Source organism: Mustelus asterias, chromosome 22 (assembly GCF_964213995.1).
Source record: "Mustelus asterias chromosome 22, sMusAst1.hap1.1, whole genome shotgun sequence".
In the NCBI taxonomy this organism is placed as follows: domain Eukaryota; kingdom Metazoa; phylum Chordata; class Chondrichthyes; order Carcharhiniformes; family Triakidae; genus Mustelus; species Mustelus asterias.
The window spans coordinates 58,829,395-58,856,467 of NC_135822.1; the positions used below are offsets into that span (position 1 = coordinate 58,829,395).

The 27,073-nt window shown below is 50.2% G+C and overlaps 1 protein-coding gene across 1 annotated transcript in view; it reads right to left on the reverse strand.

Moving 5' to 3' along the window:
• The window catches only part of LOC144509709 (ankyrin-1-like), a 104,603-nt gene that overhangs the window by 18,427 nt on the left and 59,103 nt on the right, over positions 1–27,073 (reverse strand). Inside the window, exons 3-4 of the mRNA XM_078238489.1 lie at positions 5,133–5,231; positions 3,644–3,742 (exon numbers count right to left, since the gene is read on the reverse strand). Coding sequence (XP_078094615.1) covers positions 3,644–3,742; positions 5,133–5,231 — 198 coding nt within the window. The remainder of the gene's footprint in view (positions 1–3,643; positions 3,743–5,132; positions 5,232–27,073) is intronic.

Below are 27,073 nucleotides of genomic sequence, written 5' to 3' on the forward strand. Positions count from 1 at the left end.
ACACACAGCACAGGAATATACACACACACACACAGCACAGGAATATATACACACAGACAGCACAGGATTATACACACACACAGCACAGGAATATACACACACACAGCACAGGAATATACACACACACACACAGCACAGGAATATACACACACACAGCACAGGAATATAAACACACACACAGCACAGGAATATATACACACATACACAGCACAGGAATATATATACACACACACAGCACAGGAATATATACACACACACACACAGCACAGGAATATACACACACACAGCACAGGAATATATACACACACACACAGCACAGGAATATACACACACACAGCACAGGAATATACACACAGACACAGCACAGGAATATATACACACACAGCACAGGAATATACACACACACACAGCACAGGATTATACACACACACGCAGCACAGGAATATACACACACACACAGCACAGGAATATACACACACACACAGCACAGGAATATACACACACACACACACAGCACAGGAATATACACACACAGCACAGGATTATACACACACACACACACAGGATTATACACACACACAGCACAGGAATACACACACACACACATCACAGGAATACACACACACACACACATCACAGGAATATACACACACACACAGCACAGGAATACACACACACACACAGCACAGGATTATACACACACACACAGCACAGGATTATACACACAGCACAGGAATATACACACAGCACAGGAATATACACACAGCACAGGAATATACACACACACACAGCACAGGAATACACACACACACACAGCACAGGAATATACACACACACAGCACAGGATTATACACACACACAGCACAGGATTATACACACACACACACAGCACAGGATTATACACACAGCACAGGATTATATACACACACAGCACAGGAATATACACACACACAGCACAGGAATATACACACACACAGCACAGGAATATACACACACACAGCACAGGAATATACACACACACAGCACAGGAATATACACACACACAGCACAGGAATATACACACACACAGCACAGGAATATACACACACACAGCACAGGAATATACACACACACACAGCACAGGAATATACACACACACACACACAGCACAGGAATATACACACATAGCACAGGATTATACACACACACACACACACAGGATTATACACACACACACACACAGGATTATACACACACACACACACACAGGATTATACACACACACACAGGATTATACACACACACACACAGGATTATACACACACACAGCACAGGAATATACACACACACACATCACAGGAATACACACACACACACACACATCACAGGAATATACACACACACACAGCACAGGAATATACACACACACAGCACAGGAATATACACACACACACAGCACAGGAATACACACACAGCACAGGAATATACACACACACACAGCACAGGATTATACACACACACACAGCACAGTATTATACACACACACAGCACAGGATTATACACACATACAGCACAGGATTATACACACACACAGCACAGGATTGCTGACATCACAAATCTCACAATCGCCCTGACCTGATGCTGAAGAAGATTTGTTTCTCTCTGTGTCACACCAGGCGCAGTTCCAATGGACTGCAGGTCACGGGAACAGTGCACACCGCCGAAACACTCTGACACCCTTCACCTCATCCATTTCTCCCTCAGACACAGAGGGAAATGGGACACAGGGCAGCAGCTGAGGGTCAGGGTGGCTTTGGGAAGCAGGGGAGGAAGTGTACTGTTCACCTCAGTGATTTTACATTGGAGAATGGAGGGTTCATTGTTTAAAAATTCACTTACCAGAGAATCGCCACAGGGGAGAAGGAGGCTGTTCGGCCAATTGAGTCTGCACTGCATTCCAACAGAGCATCTCACCCAGGCCCTGTCTCCACAGACCCACACATTTATCCCACTAATCCACCTAACCTACACATCTTTGGACACTCAGGGGCAATTTAGCATGGCCAATCCACCTAACCTACACATCTTTGAACACTAAGGGGCAATTTAGCATGGCCAATCCACCTAACCTACACATCTTTGGACACTAAGGGGCAATTTAGCATGACCAATTCACCTAATCCACACATCTTTGGACTCTGGGAAGAAACCAGAGCACCCGGAGGAAACCCACGCAGACATGGGGAGAATGTGCAGACTCCACACAGACAGCCACCCAAGAACAGAATTGAACCCGGTTCGAATCCCGCCAGGCCAGATGGTGGAATTTGAATTCAATAAAAATCTGGAATTAAGAATTGTTATAAAGTGGAGTTTGATCCCCCTCTCTGAGAACTAACACCGAAACATCCAAGGAGGAATACCTCGCCCTGTAATCCGTAAAAGGTGTGTGTGAAGTGGTGTGACCTGCTCTTCAGTGACTCCTAGTGGTTAAATACAAAATAACTCCCTCACTCTCTCTAAAATCAACATGTAACAAATTATTTATCTAACAGTGAACAAATTAACTAACTATTGACAAACCGAATAAATCCCTTCTAACTATTAACTATTCCCGAATAAAACAAGATTCTAATGGTCTGCTGTTCAAATAAATACAATCCCCACTCATTAACAAGATAGAATTTAGTCACTCTCGAAATTACAACCAGGTTTTGTGTCTTCCGGAATATTCTGGGCTTTCTCTGTTGATTCTTCTGTCTGGAACTTCCTTCTTCTTTGGTATCTTTTCTATCTAGAAAGTGCTTTCTCTAAGACATCGATGAAGCTATGAGAGCCAGCGATTCTCTCTCTCTCTCAGCTAACTGCTGAGAGCTGTTAGCTCTGGCAGGTGGCAGTTGCTCTCCCCTCTTTCTCCCACCGCCCCCTTTCATACCCGTGATGACATATCAATATTTCCCACAATCGGATTGGTCCTAGGTTGTCAAAACCGTCAGATTTAAATTTAATAGGTTCTTGGTATCTGAGTGCCTGATTCAAACCGATTGGCTAAATTCAAAAGCCTTGTTGTTTTGGTAAAAACTGCTGCTTGGCCTTTCGATACTAATGTTTCAGTTTGGGTACTCCGTGTACTTGCATTTTAAATCTCTAAGCACAGAAAAAGCACCACCTTTTAACGGGACCTCGCAATGCTTTTCCCCCACTGGCATTTTACAATTTTGCAAAGACCAAATTCGAACATCCTACCTCCCAATCTACAGTCACTCTACCCAACTTTGCAACAGAATCTACTGATGACCATGAAACCATTGTCGGAAAAACCCATCTGGTTCACTAATGTCCCTTTCGGGAAGGAAATCTGCCGCCCTTACCCGATCTGGCCTACATGTGACTCCAGAGCCACAGCAATGTGGTTGACTTTCAACTGCCCTCTGAAATGGCCGAGTGAGACACTGTGTTGTATCAGCGATTCAAGATGGCGGCTCGCCACCATCTTCTCAAGGGCAACTAGGGATGGGCAATAAATGCTGGCCTAGCCAGCGACGCCCATGTCCCACGAATAAAGAAAAGGTTTGAGTGGCAGCGCTTGTAACAGAATGGGGCGTGAGTGGGAGAGCGCGTATCTCCATGTGTTAGGGACTCAGTATTATTTGCTGCTTCTTACCTGGGATTGAGTGTTGATGTTTGCGCCATAATCGACCAATTCCTTCACCACCTGTTCCTGTCCTGCCAAGGCTGCGATGTGCAGAGCCGTGTTCCCCTTCTGAAAAGGCAAGAGAAAGCACAAACCGTCACTCGTCTCACAAGGGTTGCAATGATGGAAGAACAGATCGACATGAAGCTCTGCGGTGGCCCTCTGGATAACCCAGCCCCACACACTGGGCCCACCTGGCTGTGTGGATTGAACACACTTGCGCTTGTCCCATATCCCTGAATGGGATATTTCAAGGATGCATCCAAATATTTTTTAAAGGTTGTGAGGTTTCCGGCCTCCCAGGCAGTGCATTCTCGATTCCCACCATCCTCTGAGTAACAAAATGTTTTCTCAAATCCCCTCTGAACTGTGCCCCTCGTGGCTGACCCCTCAACTAAGGGGTCAGTCACGCTGTCCATGCCCCCCATAATCTTAAACACCTCAATCATGTCCCCCCTTAGCCTTCTCTGCTCCAGAGAAAACAATCCCAGCCTATCCAGTCTCTCCTTGTAGCTCAAATGCTCCGTCCCAGGCAACATTCTGGTGAATCTCCTCTGCTCCCCCTCTAGTGCAGTCACATCCTTCCTGTAGTGAGGTGACCAGAACTGCACACAGTGCTCCAGCTGTGGTCTAACCGATACTCTGTACAACTCCAACATTATCTCCTTGCTCTTATCATCTCCCCTGACTGATAAAGGCAAGTGTCCCATCTGCCTTCTGAGCTATCCTATTCACCTGCTCTGCCTTCTTCAGAGATCTGTGAATAATTACCCCAAGATGAAACACAGACACCCACACGCACATAATCACATGTGCATATGTGTGCGCACACACGTGCACACACAGACAAATGCACACACACATGCACACAAACACAGACAAACACACACACACACATGCCCGCAAGCACGCACACACATGCCCGCACACACATGCGCTCGCGCACATGCCCGCTCGCGCACACGCACATGCCCGCACACGCGCACACATGCCCGAACGCGCGCACACATGCCCGCACGCGCGCACACATGCCCGCACGCGCGCACACATGCCCGCATGCGCGCACACATGCCCGCACGCGCGCACACATGCCCGCACGCGTGCACACATGCCCGCACGTGCGCACACATGCCCGCACGCGCGCACACATGCCCGCACGCGCGCACACATGCCCGCACGCACAGACACATGCCCGCATGCACACACATGCGCGCGCACACACACACACACATGCGTGCACACACACACAAACGCGCACACACACACACATGCGCGCGCACACACACCCACACACGCGCACGCGCACACACACAAGCACGCACACACGCGCGCGCACACATGCCCGCACACACATGTGCACACACACACACGCACACAGACATCTGTGCGCACACAAACACACGCATACACACGGACAAGCACACACACATACAGACACACACACGCGCACCCGTCTCACCTTGGTCACTGCCTCCAGAGTGATCCCATTGTGCAGCAGCTCCGACACCACTTTGACGTGCCCTTCCTTCGAGGCCAGGTGGAGGCCGTTGAGACCGTTCTGTGAATGAGCACAAAGACAAGTTTAGAGTCTGAGGACGCTGTGAACTTCTGAAACCATCGGGAGCGCAGAGAGAGAGAGAGAGAGAAAGACACACAATCCCAATGAAGACACTGGGAGGAAATAGGCAGCAGAAGGAACACAGCGAAGCAAGAATCGAAAGGTTTCCACCAGTAGACACCACCTTTCCAGTACACACTCCCTGTTGAACTGTGGTGGATGGTGGCATGGACGAGTTACCCAGAATAATGGTTCTGGGGACCCGGGTTTGAATCCTGCCACGGCAGATGGTAGAATTTGAATTCAATAAAACAAATCTGGAATTAAGAATTAATAACCATGAAACCATTGTCAGAAAAACCCATCTGGGTCACTAATGCCCTTCAGGGAAGGAAATCTTACCCGGTCTGGCCTACATGTGACTCCAGAGCCAGAGATCAGAGGCTGAATGCCCGTGACCGCTGAAGTGCTCCCCCACAGGAAGAGAACAGTCTCGCCTGGTGATTGTCGAGCGGTGTTCATTCATCCGTTGTCGTAGCAAAATGAACATCGCTCGACAATCACCAGGCGAGACTGTTCTCTTCCTGTGGGGGAGCACTTCAGCAGTCACGGGCATTCAGCCTCTGATCTTCGGGTAAGTGTTCTCCAAGGCGGCCTTCACGACACACGACAGCGCAGAGTCGCTGAGCAGAAACTGATAGCCAAGTTCCGCACACATGAGGACGGCCTCAACCGGGATCTTGGGTTCATGTCACACTATCTGTAACCCCCACGACTTGCCTGGGTTTGCAAAATCTCACTAACTGTCCTGTCTGGAGACAATACACATCTCTTTAACCTGTCTTAATACTCTCTCCACTCACATTATTTGTACCTTTAAGACTTGATTAGCTGTAAGTATTCGCATTCCAACCATTATTCTGTCAATTGAGTTTGTGTCTTTATATGCCCTGATTGTGAACAGAATTCCCACTCACCTGAAGAAGGGGCTTAAGGCTCCAAATGCTTGTGGCTTTTGCTACCAAATAAACCTGTTGGACTTTAACCTGGTGTTGTTAAACTTCTTACTGTGTTTACCCCAGTCCAACGCCGGCATCTCCACATCAGGAGGAAACCCATGCAGACACAGGGAGAATGTGCAGACTCCACACAGACAGTGGCCCAAGGCTGGGAATTGAACCCGGGTCCCTGGCGCTGTGAGGCACCAGTGCTAACCACTGCGCCACCCTTGATTCCATAATTGGTCCAATTATGATTGATGCCAAGGACAGCTCGTCACATCTGCCCTGTGGCATTTTCTTTGGATTTCGGTCTGGATCCGATTATGGGGGGGTGGCGGTGAGCTAATAGGTTGTGATGAACAAAGCATCGTAGCTGTGAGGGACAGCTCGGTGGATAGGATATTAGGATGTAGATAGGCTGGAAAATTGGGAGGGGATCCTGGATTCAGGATTCAATCCTGGACCGGGGAGCGGCGCGGGCTTGGAGGGCCGAAGGGCCTGTTCCTGTGCTGTATTGTTCTTTGTTCTTTGTTCTTTGATCCAGGCTGCAATAAGTCCCGAAGCCCAACCTCTCTAGTGGAAGGTGGTCAGCAAGCGATTGGTCAACAAGGAGCCTGAAGGTGTCCTGAGGAGGCCTAGAGTGTGCCTACTTGTCAAAGTTAGATCTGACCTGTTCTTGGCACTTGATTTAATCCTCCGTGTGACTCTAATTGTGGACGTTTTGTTTGCTCTGTTTTTTGAGCACAATGCAACAGCCAGGAGGTGATACAGGAAGTCAGGGGAGTTCTGGCTCCTGATCCCTGCTCCCCTGAATTCAGCTCAAAACCAAATCAAATCCTAACCCCCCCCACCATCAACTGCCTTCCCAATACATCCCCCAGATAGACTTCACAAAGGGGAGGATGTGAATGGGAGATGTAAGAGAGACAGATGGAGATAGGGATTGGGAATTCTTGTCAATGCAGACTTGATGGGTCAAAGAGCTTTTTCTGTGCTGTCTGTCTCTTTGGGTAGAATTTTCCTGTCCCGCCGGCCCTGGGAAGCCCCACTATACAAAGGCCCATCCACCTTGGGGTGGGATTTTCCAGTCTTCAGGCGAGTGAGACTGGATAATCCCACCCAGTGATTCTGGGAGGGTAAGGGAAGAGAAGAATAGGAAGGAGAGAGAGAGAGAGATATGGGGGAGACAGAGGGAGGGAGAGCGAGACAGAGGGAGGGAGAGCGAGACAGAGAAAGAGAGAGGAAGAGAGAGAGACAGAGAGAGGGAGCAAGAGAGAGAGGGAGAGAGAGGGAGAGAGAGAGAGGGAGAGAGAGGGAGAGAGACAGAGAAAGAGAGAGAGACAGAGAGAGCGAGAGAGAGACAGACAGAGAGAGAGAAAGAGACAGAGAGAGAGAGAGAGACAGAAAGACAGAGAGAGGGAGAGACAGAGAGAGAGAGACAGAGAGAGAGAGACAGAGAGAGACAGAGAGAGAGAGAGAGAGACAGAGAGACAGAGAGAGAGAGACAGAGAGAGAGAGAGAGACAGAGAGAGAGAGAAAGAGACAGAGAGAGAGAGAGAGACAGAGAGACAGAGAGAGGGAGAGAGAGACAGAGACAGAGAGACAGAGAGAGGGAGAGACAGACGGAGAGAGAGAGAGAGAGAGAGACAGAGGCAGAGACAGAGAGACAGAGAGAGAGAGACAGAGAGAGAGAGAGAGAGACAGAGGCAGAGACAGAGAGAGAGAGACAGAGAGAGAGAGACACACACACAGAGAGAAAGAGACAGAGAGAGAGAGAGAGACAGAGAGAGAGAGAGACAGAGAGAGAGAAATAGACAGAGAGACAGAAAGAGGGAGAGAGAGACAGAGGCAGAGAGAGAGAGACAGAGAGAGAGAGAGACAGAGAGAGAGAGAGAGACAGAGGCAGAGAGAGACAGAGAGAGAGACAGAGAGAGAGTGGAAGGGATGTTGGAGAAGAGGGAGAGACCAAGGGACATCTTTTGAGCACAGCCTTCAGTGTGAAGTTATGTTCCAAGCTGTTAGAGTAATGCTGATCCAGCGTCAGGACGTTAACCAGCCCCCCCAGTCAGACACAGTACACAACCAGCCCTATTCCATCATCCTCACTGTCAGTGAGCTGATCTACAAACACACTGAATCTGATATTCAGCAGCTCTCCCTCCTGGACAGCGTGCCAGGGAGCGTCACTCCTGATAACAGACTCGTGATCGAGTCCACAGCCATTGCCTGATACAGTACCAATAATCAGCTCCAAGAACTCCCACCCGGGGGAAAGATCTGGCTCACTTGTGTTAGCAGAATAGGATTGGAAAAATGTTGAGGCAATGGAATATATCCTGGTCACACTCTCCTCAGGCGCAATGTTCGTTATTTATTCATTCCCGGGACCTGGGTGTCGCTGGCTGGGTCAGCGTTTATTGCCCATCCCTAGTTGCCCTTGGAGGGCAGTTGAGAGTCAACCACATTGCTGTGGCTCTGGAGTCACACTGGCACAGTGGGTTAGCACTGCTGCCTCACAGCGCCAGGGAGCCGGATTCGATTCCCAGATGGGGTCACTGTCTGTGCGGAGTCTGCACGTTATCGTCCTTGAAGACATAGGCAGGAAGAGGGAAGAGGTCCCGCAAAGACAATTCAGGGAGTTAGGTCAGGAGCTCAAAAGCAGGACATCGAGGGTAGTAATCTCAGGATTACTCCCCGTGCCAGCGAGGCTTGGAACAGGGAGATGGCACAGCTGAACACGTGGCTAAAGCGCTGGTGTCGGAGGTAGGGCTTTAGATATACGGATCACTGGGATGTCTTCTGGGGAAGGTGGGACCTGTACAAGAAGGAAGAGTTGTACCTGAACTGGAGGGGCCCTGGGCGGGAGGTTTGCTCGTGCTGTTCGGGAGGGTTTAAACTAGCACGCCAGGGGGGGTGGGAACTGGAACAGCAGGTCAGTAAGTGGAGAGACAGGGGTAAAAAGTCAGACTGAGATAAATATAGCACAGAGCAAGAGCAGAGGGAAGCCGCGGGGTTGGCGGGACTGGAGTGCGTTTGCTTCAATGCAAGAAGTATAACAGGTAAGACAGATGAACTGAGAGCCTGGGTTACTGCATGGAATTAGAATTAGAATTAGAATGCCATTGCAATGATGGAGACATGGTTAAAGGAGGGACAGGACTGGCACCTTGACATCCCAGGATATTGATGTTTTAGACGGGACAGAAGGGGAAACGAAAGGGGTGGGGGAGTTGCATTGGTGATGAGGGAGCAGACCAGAGCTGTGTTGAGGGAGGACACATTGGGGGGATCTTGTGGTGAGGTATTATAGCCCAGGAATAGGAAGGGTGAAATCACAATGTTGAGAGTGTGCTATAGACCTCCCAACAGCCCGCAGGAGACAGAGGAGCAGTTGTGTAGTCAGATACTGAGAAGGTGTGAATAAAGCAGGGCAGTTGTGGTGGGTGACTTCAACTTTCCCCCACATTGGCTGGGTCTCCCTGACAACCTTGGGCTCGGATAGAGAGCAATTTTTTCGATGTGTCCAGGAGGGCTTTTTGACACAGTACGTTGACAATCCAACCAGGAAGGGTTGGATTGTACTAGACTTGGTCTTGGGGAATGAGCCAGGCCAGGTGATCGATGTTTCAGTGGGGGAGCATTTTGGGCTGAGCGACCATAATTCCATCAGATTTTGGGTCATCATGGGAAAGGACAAGAGTGGCCCTCGGGTGAGGGTGCTTCATTGGGAGAGGGCCAATTGCATCCAAATTAGACAGGAACCGGGGAATGTGGATGGGGAGGGACTATTTGAAGGCAAATCCATGTCTGGCATGTGGGAGGCTTTTAAAGGCCAGTTGATTGAAGTGCAGGATAGGCATGTATTGTAGGATTATATCATCCTCTGTCCCAGGAAAAATGAAGGATAGAAATGGCACGGTTCGGGAACCATGGATGACAAGGAAACTGTAAGCTTAGTCAAAAGGGGAAAAGGGAGCACGCGATAGATCTAGGCATCTAAAAACTCTCAAAGCCTTCGAGGGGTTTGGAGGAAGTAGGAAGGAACTTAAACATGGGATTAGGAGGGCTAAAAGGGGGTCATGAAATGTCTTTAGCAAACAGGAGAATCCCAAGGCTTTTTCTGCATATATTAGGAGCAAGAGGGAAGCAAGAGAAAGAGTAGGCCCACTCAAGGACAATGGAGGGAAGTTATCCGTGGAGCCACAGGAAGTGGGCGAGATCCTGAATGAGTACTTTGTATCGGTATTCACCAGGGAGAAGGACATGACGGATGTTGAGGTCAGGGATAGGTGTGTGGACGCTCAAGAAAATATCAATATATCGAAGGAGGAAGTGTTGAGTATTCTAAATTGCGTTGAGGTAGACAGGTCCCCCAGGCCGGATGGGGTCTACCCCAGGTTACTGCAGGAAGCAAGGGAAGAAATAGCTGGGGCCTTAACAGATATCTTCACATCCTCTTTGACCACAGGCGAAGTTCCAGATGACTGGGGAATAGCCAATGTTGTTCCTTTGTTTAAGAAAGGATGCAGAGATAATCCAGGAAATTATCGGCCGGTGAGCCTGACGTCAGTGGTGGGGAAGCTTTTGGAGAAGATAGTGAGGGACAGGGTATCTGCACATTTGGAAAAAAATGGACTAGTTAGTGACAGCCAGCATGGTTTTGTATGGGGAAGATCATGTCTCACCAACTTGATTGAGTTTTTTGAAGAGGTGACAAAGATAATTGATGAGGGAAGGGCAGTGGATGTAGTTTATATGGACTTTAGTAAGGCTTTTGACTAGGTCCCACATGGCAGACTGGTACAAAAACTGAAATCACATGGGATTCGGGGTGGGCTGGTTTGATGGACACACAACTGGCTTGGTCATAGAAGTCATGATGTGGAGATGCCGGCGTTGGACTGGGGTAAACACAGTAAGAAGTTTAACAACACCAGGTTAAAGTCCAACAGGTTTATTTGGTAGCAAAAGCCACACAAGCTTTCGAGGCTCTGAGCCCCTTCTTCAGGTGAGTGGGAATTCTGTTCACAAACAGAACTTATAAAGACACAGACTCAATTTACATGAATAATGGTTGGAATGCGAATACTTACAACTAATCCAGTCTTTAAGAAACAAAACAATGGGAGTGGAGAGAGCATCAAGACAGGCTAAAAAGATGTGTATTGTCTCCAGACAAGACAGCCAGTGAAACTCTGCAGGTCCACGCAACTGTGGGAGTTACAAATAGTGTGACATAAACCCAATATCCCGGTTGAGGCCGTCCTTGTGTGTGCGGAACTTGGCTATCAGTTTCTGCTCAGCGACTCTGCGCTGTCGTGTGTCGCGAAGGCCGCCTTGGAGAACGCTTACCCGAATATCAGAGGCCGAATGCCCGTGACCGCTGAAGTGCTCCCCAACAGGAAGAGAACAGTCTTGCCTGGTGATTGTCGAGAACAGGCAAGACTGTTCTCTTCCTGTTCGGGAGCACTTCAGCGGTCACGGGCATTCGGCCTCTGATATTCGGGTAAGCGTTCTCCAAGGCGGCCTTCGCGACACACGACAGCGCAGAGTCGCTGAGCAGAAACTGATAGCCAAGTTCCGCACACACAAGGACGGCCTCAACCGGGATATTGGGTTTATGTCACACTATTTGTAACTCCCACAGTTGCGTGGACCTGCAGAGTTTCACTGGCTGTCTTGTCTGAAGACAATACACATCTTTTTAGCCTGTCTTGATGCTCTCTCCACTCCCATTGTTTTGTTTCTTAAAGACTGGATTAGTTGTAAGTATTCGCATTCCAACCATTATTCATGTAAATTGAGTCTGTGTCTTTATAAGTTCTGTTTGTGAACAGAATTCCCACTCACCTGAAGAAGGGGCTCAGAGCCTCGAAAGCTTGTGTGGCTTTTGCTACCAAATAAACCTGTTGGACTTTAACCTGGTGTTGTTAAACTTCTTACTTGGTCATAGAAGACAGAGAGTAGCGGTGGATGGGTGTTTTTCAGAATGGAGATCCGTAGCTAGTGGTGTTCCACAGGGATCAGTGCTGGGACCTCTGTTGCTTGTAGTATATATGAATGATCTGGAGGAAAATGTGGGTGGTCTGATTAGTAAGTTTGCGGATGACATGAAGATTGGTGGAGTTGCTGATAGTGTTGGAGATTGTCAGAGGATACAACAGAGCATAGATAGATTGGAGAGTTGGGCACAGAAATGGCAGATGGAGTTTAATCCGGACAAATGTGAGGTGATGCATTTTGGAGGATCAAATTTAGATATAAATTATACTGTAAATGGCAGATCTCTCAAGAACATTAACATACAGAGGGATCTGGGCGTGTAGGTCCACAATTCCCTAAAAGTGGCAACACAGGTAGCCAAGGTGATTAAGAAGGTACATGACATGCTTGCCTTTATCAGCCGGGGCATTGAGTACAAGAGTTGGGAAATCATGTTGCAGCTGTATAAAACCTTGGTTAGGCCGCATTTGGAGTATTGTGTGCAGTTCTGGTCGCCACACTATCAGAAGGACGTGGAAGCTTTGTAGAGAGTACAAAGATGGTCCATCAGGATGTTGCCTGGTCTCGAGGGCGTTGGCGATGAGGAGAGGTTGAATAAACTGGGATTGTTTTCACTAGAAAGACTGAGGGGGACCCTAATAGAGGTCTACAAAATTATGAGAGGCACAGACAGGATGGATAGTCAGAGGTTTTTCCCCCAGGGTGGAAATGTCAATTACAAGGGGGGCACAGGTTCAAGGTGAGAGAGGGGGAAAGTTTAAGGGAGATGTGCGGGGGAAGTTTTTCACGCAGAGAGTGGTGGGTGCCTGGATCGCGCTGCCAGAGGAGGTGGTGGAAGCAGGAACATTAGCAACATTTAAGAGGCATCTGGATGGATACATGAATAGGGAGGGAATAGAGGGATACGGACCGAGTAAGGGAAGAAGGTTTCTTTTTAGTTTAGTTCGGGCATCATGATCGGCACGGTCTTGGAGGGCCGAAGGGCCTCCTGTGCTGTACCTTTGTCCTCTTTGTTCTTTTGTATCTGCGTTGGGTTTCCTCCGGTTTCCTCCCACAGTCTGAAAGACGCTGGTTCGGGTGCATTGACCCGAACAGGCACCGGAATGTGGCGACTGGGGGAATTTCACAGTAACTTCACCGCATTGTTAATGTTAATGAGACTAATAAATAAACTTTAAACTTAAGCATGTAGGCCAGACCAGGTAAGGACGGCAGATTTCCTTCCCTAAGGGAAACCAGATGGGTTTTTCCGACAATCGGCAATGGTTTCGTGGTCATCAGTAGATTCTTAATTCCAGATTTTGTGAATCAGGAGGGGTTGCGAGTGAGTGGGAGAGAGAGGGGGAGAGAGAGAGAGACTTTGAATTGAGGGAGAGGGAGTGGGAGAGAAAGGGAGGGATGGAGGGGGAGAGAGAGAGAGCTGGAGGGAGAGAGAGGAGGAGGGAGAGAGAGGAGGAGGGGGAGAGAGAGGGAGGGGGAAAGAGGGAGGGAAGGAGTGAGGGGGAGAGAAGGAGAGAGCAGCAGGGAGCAGGAGAGGGAGTGAGAGAGAGAGAGAGGGGGGGAGGGGGAGAGACAGGGAGGGAGTGAGAGAGAGGGAGTGGGACAGAGGGAGAGGCTTGAATTGAGGGAGAGGGAGGAGGAGAGAGAGAGGGAGGGGAGAGAGGGAGGGAGAGAGAGGGAGGGATGGAGGGACAGAGAGAGAGGTAGGGATGGAGGGGGAGGGAGAGATGGAGAGATGGAGGGGGGAGAGAGAGAGGAAGGGATGGAGGGGGGGCGAGAGAAGGAGGAATGGAGGGAGAGAGAGAGGGAGGGATGGAAGGGGGAGGGAAAAGGAGGGATGGAGGGGGAGAGAGAGGGAGGGATGGAGGGGGAGAGAGAGAGGGAGGGATGGAAGGGGGAGAGAGAAGGAGGGATGGAGGGGGAGGGAGGGATGGAGGGGGAAGGAGGGATGGAGGGGGAGGGAGGGATGGAGGGGAAGAGAGAGAGGGAGGGAGAGAGAGTGGGAGGGATGGAGGGGAGGAGGGAGGGAGGGAGAATAAGGAGGGAAAGGAATGGAGGGAGAGGGATGAAAGGAGAGAGAGGGGGAGAGAGAGGGGGAGAGAAAGAGGGAGTGAAAGAGGGAGAGAGAGAGAGGAAGGGAGAGGGGGAGAGAAAGAGGGAGAGAGAGAGGGAGAGGGGAATGAGAGAGAGGGAAAGAGGGAAAGAGGGGGGAGAGAGAGGGGGAGAGGGAGAGGGATGGATGGGGAGAGAAGAAGGGAGCGGAGATTGTGAGGGGAGGGAGAGAGAGAGAGGAAGGGGGCGAGAGAGGAAGGGGGAGAGAGAGAGAGGAAGGGGAGAGAGAGGAAGGGGGAGAGAGAGGAAGGGGGAGAGAGAGGAAGGGGGAGAGAGAGGAAGGGGAGAGAGAGGAAGGGGGAGAGAGAGGAAGGGGGAGAGAGAGGAAGGGGGAGAGAGAGGAAGGGGGAGAGAGAGGAAGGGGGAGAGAGAGAGGAAGGGGGAGAGAGAGAGGAAGGGGGAGAGAGAGAGGAAGGGGGAGAGAGAGGAAAGGGGAGAGAGAGAGAGATAGTCTCAGGCCCCCGTGTGCAGTTTGTGCATTGTTGAGAATCACAGTGTAAAGTGATAACTGCCTCTGCTCCAGCCACACTGACCCTCGCTGGGAAAAACATCTCCCCCAGGCAGCAGGGCAAAGTGCTGGAGACCTGCTGCATGTGAGCCTGGCACCACACCACCGTGCAGCCTGACCCTGCTGGGCGGCACGGTAGCACAGTGGTTAGCACTGCTGCTTCACAGCTCCAGGGACCTGGGTTCGATTCCCGGCTCGGGTCACTCTGTGTGGAGTTTGCACATTCTCCTCGTGTCTGCGTGGGTTTCCTCCGGGTGCTCCGGTTTCCTCCCACAGTCCAAAGATGTGCGGGTTGATTGGCCATGCTAAAATTGCCCCTTAGTGTCCTGAGATGTGTAGGTTAGAGGGATTAGCGGGTAAATATGTAGGGATATGGGGGTAGGGCCTGGGTGGGATTGTGGTCGGTGCAGACTCGATGGGCCGAATGGCCTCCTTCTGCACTGTAGGATTTCTATGATTTCTATGACTCTCCCGAAACCCCAGTGAGAGGTCAGTCATCTTTCACACACACATCACCAAACAGAGGGACAGAGAATTGAAAACTTCCAGCGGGAAGACTGTGTGACACAAAGATCCTCGCATCAAACCCCTCTGCCAGCACTTTGTGTTAAAGAGCTTGATCAGGCAGAGAGTGGAGAGATTGAAGTGAGCAGACACCCAGCAGCCAGCAGAGGGTCCAACACTCCATGTCCTCACTGCGTATCATCACCACGGGAACTGGCTGTCAATGATTCGAGTGATTACTCCTAACTTTACACCGTGTCAGAGCAGACCAGGCAGTACAAGTTTAAGTTAAAGTTTTTACGTTTATTTATTAGTGTCACAAGTAGGCTTACATTAACACCGCAATGAAGTTACTGTGAAAATCCCCCAGTCGCCACACTCCGGTGCCTGTCACTGTGGGAGGAAGCTGGAGCCCCCGGAGGAAACCCACGCAGACACGGGGAGAATGCGCAGACTCCGCACAGACAGTGACCCGAGCCGGGAATCGAACCCGGGTCCCTGGTGCTGTGAGGCAGCAGTGCTAACCACTGTGCCACCGTGCCACCCGACAATCCTCGAGACTGAGTTAGTGACCTGTCACTCAGCACCGGGCATGTTTTTATAACCATCAAACTGCTCTCAAAATACAACAGCCCGGTTAAACTCTGGCAGGCAAACTTCCCCACCCCATCTGGGAGCACAAAATTTGAATTCAATAAAAATCTGGGATTAAGAATCTACTGATGACCATGAAACCATCGTCGGAAAAAACCCATCTGGTTCACTAATGTCCCTTTAGGGAAGGAAATCTGCCATCCTTACCTGGCCTGGCCTACATGTGACTCCAGAGCCACAGCAATGTGGTTGACTCTCAACTGCCCTCTGAAATGTCCCAGCGAGTCACTCAGTTGTTCAAGAGGGCAGCTCACCACCACCTTCTCAAGGGATGGGCAATAAATGTTGGCCTAGCCGGTGACACCGACGTCCCACGAATGGATAAAGAAAAACCTCCTCGGGAAATGGAACCAGCCGAGGAGAGTGGCAGTATGAGGCTATCGAACAAGCTGCTCACACTGTGTGTGGGGACAAGATTCCCGCACGTGGACTTCAGATCTGACAGTGTTCTGATGCAGGTCAGAAGAAAACGTTCTTCTCTTCACTGTCAGCGATCGCAGCACAAGGACAACCAGAGGGTCCAGTGTGAAAAATCAAAGGGAGGTACCAACCTTCTATATGAAAGACAAGGCCAATATTCAGATGGACAGAAGCTTGTTCCATGGTTTATTGATCCCTGAGCCGGTTCCAAGAGTGTTCAAGTGTTGAGGTGCACTCAAAATACGCAGCAGTTGGAAAATTTTACATGGTGGCACAGTGGTTAGCACTGCTGCCTCACAGCGCCAGGGACCCGGGTTCGATTCCCGGCTTGGGTCACTGTCTGCGTGGAGTTTACACATTCTCCTCGTGTCTGCGTGGGTTTCCTCCGGGTGCTCTGGTTTCCTCCCACAGTCCAAAGATGTGTAGGTTAGGGGGACTGGCCGTGCTAAATTGCCCCTTAGTGTCCAAAGATGTGCAGGTTAGGTGGATTGGCCATGCTAAATTGCCCCTTAGTGTCCAAAGATGTGCAGATTAGGTGGATTGGCCATGCTAAATTGCCCCTTAGTGTCCAAAGATGTGCAGGTTAGGTGGATTGGCCATGTTAAATTGCCCCTTAGTATCCAAAGATGTGCAGGTTAGGGGGGATTGGCCATGCTAAATTGCCTCTGCGGGGGATTCCTCTGGGTGCTCTAGTTTCCTCCCGCAGTCCAAAAGCTGTCCAGGTTAGGTGAATTGGCCATGCTAAATTGCTCCCTAGTGTCCAAAGATGTGTGGTTAGGGGCTAAATTCTCCCTCCGTGTACCCGAACAGGCGCTGGAGTGTGGCGACTGGGGGATTTTTAGAGTAACTTCATTGCGGTTTTAATGTAAGCCTACTTGTGACTTGAGTAAACTTTAACTTTAAACTGGTGCCTTTGGAGAGAAACTGCCACGGTTTGACAAGCAGAGAAATATTCTGGGGATTCTCTTGGATTTTCAGGGACTGGTGGTGGTGAACCCTCTGGCACAGATCTACAGAAGGGATGGCCTCACTCCTGGTCCCATGTTTCTCCTGGTCCCATGTTTCTTGTGTCTTTCCTGCGATTCCCTCCCCCCAGCCTCCGGAATCTTCCGTATCACTCCATTCCGGTGTTTTGCTCTCGTGCGAGCGAGATTGAGCGTGAAGTTGAAACATTGACAGCAGTGTGTGCGTGCAAATTCAGGTTCTTGTGGCTCCCAAGATCCAGTGGAGGTCTGACAGAAAACAAACAAAGAACAATACAGCACAGGAACAGGCCCTTCGGCCCTCCAAGCCCGCGCCGCTCCCTGGTCCAAACTAGACCATTCTTTTGTATCCCTCCATTCCCACTCCGTTCATGTGGCTATCTAGATAAGTCTTAAACGTTCCCAGTGTGTCCGCCTCCACCACCTTGCCTGGCAGCACATTCCAGACCCCCACCACCCTCTGTGTAAAATACGTCCTTCTGATATCCGTGTTAAACCTCCCCTCCTTCACCTTGAACCTATGACCCCTCGTGAACGTCACAACCGATCTGGGAAAAAGCTTCCCACCGTTCACCCTATCTATGCCTTTCATAATTTTATACACCTCTATTAGGTCACCCCTCATCCTCCGTCTTTCCAGTGAGAACAACCCCAGTTTACCCAATCTCTCCTCATAACTAAGCCCTTCCATACCAGGCAACATCCTGGTAAACCTCCTCTGTACTCTCTCTAAAGCCTCCACGTCCTTCTGGTAGTGTGGCGACCAGAACTGGGTGCAGTATTCCAAATGCGGCCGAACCAACGTTCTATACAACTGCAACATCAGACCCCAACTTTTATACTCTATGCCCCGTCCTATAAAGGCAAGCATGCCATATGCCTTATTCACTACCTTCTCCACCTGTGACGTCACCTTCAAGGATCTGTGGACTTGCACTCCCAGGTCCCTCTGCATATCTACACCCTTTATGGTTCTGCCATTTATCGTATAGCTCCCCCTTACGTTAGTTCTACCAAAATGCATCACTTCGCATTTATCTGGATTGAACTCCATCTGCCATTTCTTTGCCCAAATTTCCAGCCTGTCTATATCCTTCTGTAGCCTCTGACAATGCTCCTCACTATCTGCAAGTCCAGCCATTTTCGTGTCGTCCGCAAACTTACTGATCCCCCCGTTACACCTTCCAGATCGTTTATATAAATCACAAACAGCAGAGGTGCCAATACAGAGCCCTGCGGAACACCACTAGTCACAGACATCCAACCGGAAAAAGACCCTTCCACTACCACCCTCTGTCTTCTGTGACCAAGCCAGTTCTCCACCCATCTAGCCACCTCCCCCTTTATCCCATGAGATCCAACCTTTTGCACCAACCTACCATGAGGGACTTTGTCAAACGGTTTACTAAAGTCCATATAGACGACATCCACGCCCCTTCCCTCGTCAACCATTCTGGTCACTTCTTCAAAAAACTCCACCAGGTTAGTGAGGCATGACCTCCCTCTCACAAAACCATGCTGACTATCGTTAATGAGTTTATTCCTTTCTAAATGCGCATACATCCTATCTCTAAGAATCCTCTCCAACAACTTCCCGACCATGGACGTCAAGCTCACCGGCCTATAATTTCCCGGGTTATCCTTCCTACCCTTCTTAAATAACGGGACCACATTAGCTATCCTCCAATCCTGTGGGACCTCACCTGCGTCCAGTGACGAGACAAAGATTTGCGTCAGAGGCCCAGCGATTTCATCTCTCGTCTCCCTGAGCAGCCTGGGATAGATTCCATCAGGCCCTGGGGATTTGTCAGTCTTTATATTCCCTAAAAAACCTAACACTTCCTCCCTTGTAATGGAGATTTTCTCCAACAGGTCAACACTCCCCTCCGAGACACTCCCAGTCAACACATCCCTCTCCTTTGTGAATACCGACGCAAAAGTTTAGAGGAGATGTGTGAGGCAAGTTTTTTACACAGAGGGCGGTGAATGTCCGGAATGCGCTGCCCGCGGAGGTGGTGGGAGCGGGTACAATAGGGGCATTTAAGTGTGTGATGAGTTTAATCAGGCAGATGAAGGTGGCCTGCGAGAGGATGAACTTCCTGACTGAGTCTTGGGGCGGCACGGTGCCACAGTGGTTAGCACTGCTGCCTCACAGCGTCAGGGACCCGGGTTCGATTCCTAGCCTTGGGTCACCGTCTGTGTGGAGTTTGCACGTTCTCCCCGTGTCTGCGTGGGTTTCCTCCGGGTGCTCCGGTTTCCTCCCACAGACTGAAAGATGTGCTGGTTAGATGCTAAATTCTCCCTCAGTGTAACCCGAACAGGCGCCGGAGTGTGGCGATGAGGGGATTTTCACAGTAACTTCATTGCAGTGTTAATGTAAACCTTACTTGTCAACAAATGATGTCCCTGATTGATGGCCCAATCCCTGATGTTCCCTATTTAAAGCAGGTGTGTCAGTCTCTCTGCCTGCTGAAACAGGGAGCACTCTATTGTCCAGTGTGTCTTGTAAATGAAGGAACATCTGGTGATGGGACCTTCGCCTCCATGGGCTTATGACAAAGGGGCAACTAGACAGACACAAGAATAGGATGGGAATGGAAGGATACGAACTCCGTAAGTGCATACGGTTGTAATTTAGGCAGGCTCCATGATTGGCACAGGCTTGGAGGGCCGAAGGGCCTGTTCCTGTACTGTACTGTTCTGTGATTTATATGTACACTGCCTAACAGCGTTAATAGTGGATTACCAACAGAGACAGGACCTGCCTCCTCTTCTCTTTGTACCGAGCTGATAATCGTTGCCGGTAAGATACGGCCAAACAGCATGGAGCAGAGGAACTTCTTCTTCTTTTCCTCAAGGAATGTTCTGCTCTTTGCCACGTTTGACTTGGTTGGCGTGGATCCTGGCTCCAGCCAGGAGACACACTGAGGTCTTGACCTGTTAGAATACATGACTTCTGGGATAGGTCTAACCACATACATCCCACTTCCATTCATACAGGACATATGAGGTTGGACCTTTTCCATAAGTCTGATATTCCTCCGTATTTAGACCCAAAATCTACCATCTTAACCTGACGGAGATTCTAGGAGGATCGATCACATTTCCTCACACGAGATGCCAGTTGCAGTGAGAAGCCAAGAGAACTTCATGCCATTTGAAACTTCCCTGGCTCAATCACTGGGCTAAGTTTCCAGATATTCCAGTGTTGAGGAATTTCTCTCTTCATTGCTGTTACGGAGCATCCAACTGCTTCCGACTAAACCTCCCACTCCCCCCTCAACCAGGAAGAAGTTTGAAGAGGACAAGATTGTCTACAGTTCCAACGGTCACACAATTTTGTCCTTTCGCTCCCGAAAAGGGGTCAGACAGTGAACAGCTTCAGAGCAGCGGCACGGTGGCACAGTGGTTAGGGGCGGCACGGTGGCACAGTGGTTAGGGGCGGCACGGTGGTTAGGGGCGGCACGGTGGCACAGTGGGCGGCACGGTGGCGCAGTGGTTAGGGGCGGCACGGTGGCGCAGTGGTGAGGGGCAGCACGGTGGCACAGTGGTTAGGGGCGGCACGGTGGCGCAGTGGTTGGGGGCGGCACGGTGGCACAGTGGTTAGGGGCGGCACGGTGGCACAGTGGTTAGGGGCAGCACGGTGGCACAGTGGTTAGGGGCGGCACGGTGGCGCAGTGGTTGGGGGCGGCACGGTGGCACAGTGGTGAGGGGCGGCACGGTGGCACAGTGGTTAGGGGCGGCACGGTGGCGCAGTGGTTGGGGGCGGCACGGTGGCACAGTGGTTAGGGGCGGCACGGTGGGACAGTGGTTAGGGGCGGCACGGTAGCGCAGTGGTTAGGGGCGGCACGGTGGCGCAGTGGTTAGGGGCGGCACGGTAGCGCAGTGGTTAGGGGCGGCACGGTGGCACAGTGGTTAGGGGCGGCACGGTGGCACAGTGGTTAGGGGCGGCACGGTGGCACAGTGGTTAGGGGCGGCACGGTGGCACAGTGGTTAGGGGCGGCACGGTGGCACAGTGGTTAGGGGCGGCACGGTGGCACAGTGGTTAGGGGCGGCACGGTGGCACAGTGGTTAGGGGCAGCACGGTGGCACAATGGTTAGGGGCGGCACGGTGGCGCAGTGGTTAGGGGCGGCACGGTGGCACAGTGGTTAGGGGCGGCACGGTGGCACAGTGGTTAGGGGCGGCACGGTGGCGCAGTGGTTAGCTCTGCTGCCTCACAGCGCCAGGGACCTGGGTTTGATTCCCGGCTTGGGACGCTATCTGTGTGGAGTTTGCACATTCTCCCCGTGTCTGCGTGGGTTTCCTCCGGGTGCTCCGGTTTCCTCCCACACTCCAAAGATGTGCAGGTTAGATGGATTGGCCATGATAAATTGCCCCTTAGTGTCAGGGGGATTGGCAGGGTAGAAACATAGAAAACTACAGCACAAATCAGGCCCTTCGGCCCCACAAGTTGTGCCGAACATATCCCTACCTTTTAGGCCTACCTATAACCCTCCATCCTATTAAGTCCCATGTACTCATCCAGGAGTCTCTTAAAAGTCCCTATTGAGTTTGCCTCCACCACCACTGACGGCAGCCGATTCCACTCGCCCACCACCCTCTGTGTGAAAAACTTCCCCCTAACATTTCCCCTGTACCTACCCCCCAGCACCTTAAACCTGTGTCCTCTCGTAGCAGCCATTTCCACCCTGGGAAAAAGTCTCTGAGAGTCCACCCGATCTATGCCTCTCAACATCTTATATACCTCCATTAAGTCTCCTCTCATCCTACGTCTCTCCAAGGAGAAAAGACCGAGCTCCCTCAGCCTATCCTCATAAGGCTTGCCACTCAATCCAGGCAACATCCTTGTAAATCTCCTCTGCACCCTTTCAATCTTTTCCACATTCTTCCTGTAATGAGGCGACCAGAACTGAGCACAGTACTCCAAGTGGGGTCTGACGAGGGTCTTATATAGCTGCATCATTATTCCCGGACTCCGAAACTCAATCCCTCGATTGACAAAGGCCAGCACACCATACGCCTTCTTAACCACCTCCTCCACCTGCGGGGCCGATTTTAGAGTCCTATGGACCCGGACCCCAAGGTCCTTCTGATCCTCTACCGTACTAAGAGTCTTTCCCTTTATATTGTACTCCTTCATCCCATTCGACCTGCCAAAATGGATCACTACGCATTTATCTGGGTTGAAGTCCATCTGCCACTTGTCCGCCCAGTCTTGCATCCTATCTATGTCCCTCTGTAACTTCTGACATCCCTCCAGACTATCCACAACCCCACCAACCTTCGTGTCGTCGGCAAACTTACCAACCCATCCCTCCACTTTCTCATCCAGGTTATTTATGAAAATGACAAACAGCAAGGGTCCCAGAACAGATCAGAACAGGTAATTGTGATGGATTACGGGAATAGGGCCTGGGTAGGTTAAGACCATAAGACATAGGAGCAGAATTAGGCCACTCGGCCCATCGAGTCTGCTCCGCCATTCAATCATGGCTGATATTTTTCTCATCCCCATTCTCCTGCCTTTTCCCCATAACCCCTGATCCCCTTATTAATCAAGAACCTCTCCATCTCTGCCTTAAAGACACTCAATGACCCGGCCTCCACAGCCTTCTGCGGCAAAGAGTTCCACAGATTCACCACTCTCTGGCTGAAGAAATTCCTCTTCATCTCTGTTTTAAAGGATTGTCCCTTTAGCCTGAGGTTGTGCCTCTGGTTCCAGTGGTCATTGTGTTCAGTACAAACTCGATTGGCTGAATGGCCTCCTTCTGTACTGTAGGGATTCTATGAAAGCCCCGGGTCTTGTGTCAAATTGAACCTTTCCCTTGCCTCACTCCATAACTGTGCCCCCTCGTGACTGACCCCTCAACCCAGGGAAACAGCTGCTCCCTACTCACCCTGTCCCTATCCCTTATAATCTTATACATCTCAATTCCGGGTGCAGTTTGCACATTCTCTTCATGTCTGCGTGGGTTTCCTCCCACAGTCCGAAAGACGTGCTGGTTAGGTGCTAAATCCTCCCTCAGTGTAACCTGAACAGGCGCCAGAGTGTGACGACGAGGGGATTTTCACAGTAACTTCATTGCAGTGTTAATGTAAGCCAACTTGTGACACTAATAAATAAAACTTCACTTTTTTTTACTTCACTTTATAAACACTCTCGCATTTCACTTCTCCTCTGATTTGTAAATGCAGGCGTTGCCAGGGATCTTCGGCTTCCTCTAGATTTGAACAAAACTCATGCACAGCATGTTTCTCCTGCCAGCCAGTTACTGTCAGAACGGAGGGTCACGCATCGTGTCCCTCGCTGCCATTGTAAACTTGTATGTCAACATTTCCCATTACGGTCTGCCGTGTGAACTGTCACAGTGTAGTTGCGGGCACTGTCCAGGAGGTGCCTCTGGCGAGCAAGTCTCTGAGGTCTCTCAAACGTCTGAACGTACGATCAAGGAGCAGGAGTCGGCCATTCAGCCCCTCAAACCTACCCCACCAGGATCACAGCCGGTCTAACACTAACCTCAAATCTGCACCGACACCCCCCCTGCTTCCAAACATTGACATCCTTCCTTAAGTAAGGAGAACGATACTCGAAATGTGGTCTCATCTGAAGCATAACTTCCTGACTTTTGTACTCAATTCCCCTCACGATGAACACTGACACTCTATTAAACCAAAGAAAAGTCCAGCACAGGAACAGGCCCTTCAGCCCTCCAAGCCCCCGCTGATCGTGATGCCCAGAGTCTACAAAAAAAACCTGCCCTTACCCGGTCCGTATCCCTCTATTCCCTCCCCATTCATGGACCCATCCAGATGCCTCTTAAAATGTGCCTGCTTCCAGGCTTAGCTTTCCGAATTTCTTGCTGGACCTCTCTACCTGCATACTGCGTGGGCGGCACAGTGGTTCGCACTGTTGCTTCACAACTCCAGGGACCCGGGTTCGATTTGCGGCTTGGGTCACTGTCTCTGTAGAGTCTGCACATTCTCCCCGTGTCGGTGTGGGTTTTCTCCGGATGCTCCGGTTTCCTCTCACAGTCCAAAGATGTGCAGGTTAGGTGGATTGGCCATGGTAAATAGCCCCTTAGTGTCTAAAGATGTGCAGGTTAGGTGGACTGGCCATGATAAATTGCCCCTTAGTGTCCAAAGATGTGCGGGTTAGGTGAATTAGCAATGCTAAATTGTCCCTTAGTGTCCAAAGATGTGCAGGTTAGGTGGATTGGCCATGCTAAATTGTCCCTTAGTGTCCAAAGATGTGCAGGTTAGGTGGATTGGCCATGCTAAATTGTCCCTTAGTGTCCAAAGATGTGCGGGTTAGGTGGATTGGCCATGCTAAATTGTCCCTTAGTGTCCAAAGATGTGTAGGTTAGGTGGATTGGCCATGCTAAATTGTCCCTTAGCGTCCAAAGATGTGTAGGTTAGGTGGATTGGCCATGCTAAATTGTCCCTTAGTGTCCAAAGATGTGTAGGTTAGGTGGATTGGCCATGCTAAATTGTCCCTTAGTGTCCAAAGATGTGTAGGTTAGGTGGATTGGCCATGCTAAATTGTCCCTTAGTGTCCAAAGATGTGCAGGTTAGGTGGATTGGCCATGCTAAATTGTCCCTTAGTGTCCAAAGATGTGTAGGTTAGGTGGATTGGCCATGCTAAATTGTCCCTTAGTGTCCAAAGATGTGTAGGTTAGGTGGATTGGCCATGCTAAATTGTCCCTTAGTGTCCAAAGATGTGTAGGTTAGGTGGATTGGCCATGCTAAATTGTCCCTGAGTGCCGGGGGCACAGTTATTTTCCTCAACCTTTAAATATAATTCCAGTAATTTTATTCATAGCTGGGGTAAATGCATGGGGTGATAGGGTCTGGGTGGGATTGTGGTCGGTGCAGACTCGAGGTCTGAATGATTCTATGGCTAGCCTTTTGTGATTCATGCACTCAGACACTCAGATCCCTCTACACCTCAGAGCTCTGCAGCCTCTCTCCATTGAGATAATGAGTGTATTTTTTATTCTTCCATCAGCCAAGATGGACAATTTCACATTCGTCCACATCACACTCGGTTTGCCAGATCTTTGCCTATCTCAATATTTTCTTCGCCTCGTGTCAGCTTCACAACGTATTTTCCTCCCTATCTTTGTGTCACTGGTAAATTGGCAACCATTCCTTCAAGTCCTTCCTCCAAGTCACTGTGGAAAGTGGAAAGAGTTGAGGCACTGATTCCTGTGGCACATCACTTGCCACATCCTTCCACTGTGAATGAAGAACCGTTGTGGATCTTCTAACTATACCGCCACCTTGTGTTTTCCAAAACTCACCTCCATCAAAAGGTTATATTTATCAGTGTCACAAGTCAGCTTACATTAACAGTGCAATGAAGTTACTGTGAAAATCCCCTAGTCGCCACACCCCGGCGCCTGTTCGGGTTACACCGAGGGAGAATTTAGCACCTAACCAGCACGTCTTTCGGACTGTGGGAGGAACCCAGAGGAAACCCACGCAGACACGGGGAGAACGTGCAGACTCCGCACAGACAGTGATCCAAGCCGGGAATCGAACCCGGGTCCCTGGCGCTGTGAGGCAGCAGTGCTAACCCACTGTGCCACCCCGCATACGGATTGGACACATCATCATCTTCCAACACTGGCACCATGAATCTGTCTCTGAATGCATAGATAATGAGAGAGAAACTGTCATTGTCCGTGGCGAATAAACAGAGTTGCCGGGGCGACACGGTGGCACAGTGGTTAGCACTGCTGCCTCACAGCGCCAGGGACCCGGGTTCGATTCCCGGCTTGGGTCACTGTCTGTGTGGAGTTTGAAGGACTTGGACTGGTTAGGAGAGTGGGCAAAGAAGTGCCAGATGGAATACAATGTGGAAAAGTGTGAGGTTATGCACTTTGGAAGGAGGAATGGAGGCGTAGACTATTTTCTAAATGGGGAAATGCTTAGGAAATCGGAGACACAAAGGGACTTGGGAATCATTATTCAAGATTTTCTTAAGGTTAACGTGCAGGTTCAGTCGGCAGTTAGGAAGGCAAATACAATGTTAGCATTCATGTCGAGAGGGCTAGAATACAAGAGCAGGGATGTACTGCTGAGGCTGTGTAAGGCTCTGGTCAGACCCCATTTGGAATATTGTGAGCAGTTTTGGGCCCCGTATCTAAGGAAGGATGTGTCGGCCTTGGAAGGAGGAGGTTCACAAGAATGATCCCTGGAATGAAGAGCTTGTTGTGTGAGGAACGGTTGAGGACTCTGGGTCTGTACTCGTTGGAGTTTAGAAGGATGAGGGGGGATCTTATTGAAAATTACAGGATTCTGCGAGGTCTGGATAGAGTGGACGTGGAGAGGATGTTTCCACTAGTGGGAAAAACTAGAACCAGAGGGCACAACCTCAGGATAAAGGGACGATCCTTTAAAACAGAGATGAGGAGGAATTTCTTCAGCCAGAGAGCGGTGAATCTGTGGAACTCTTTGCCACAGAAGGCTGTGGAGGCCGGGTCATTGAGTGTCTTTAAGACAGAGATAGATAGGTTCTTGATTAATAAGGGGGTCAGGGGTTATGGGGGAAAGGCAGGAGAATGGGGATGAGAAAAATATCAGCCATGATTGAATGGTGGAGCAGACTCGATGGGCCAAGTGGCCTTATTCTACTCCTATGTCTTATGGTCTGA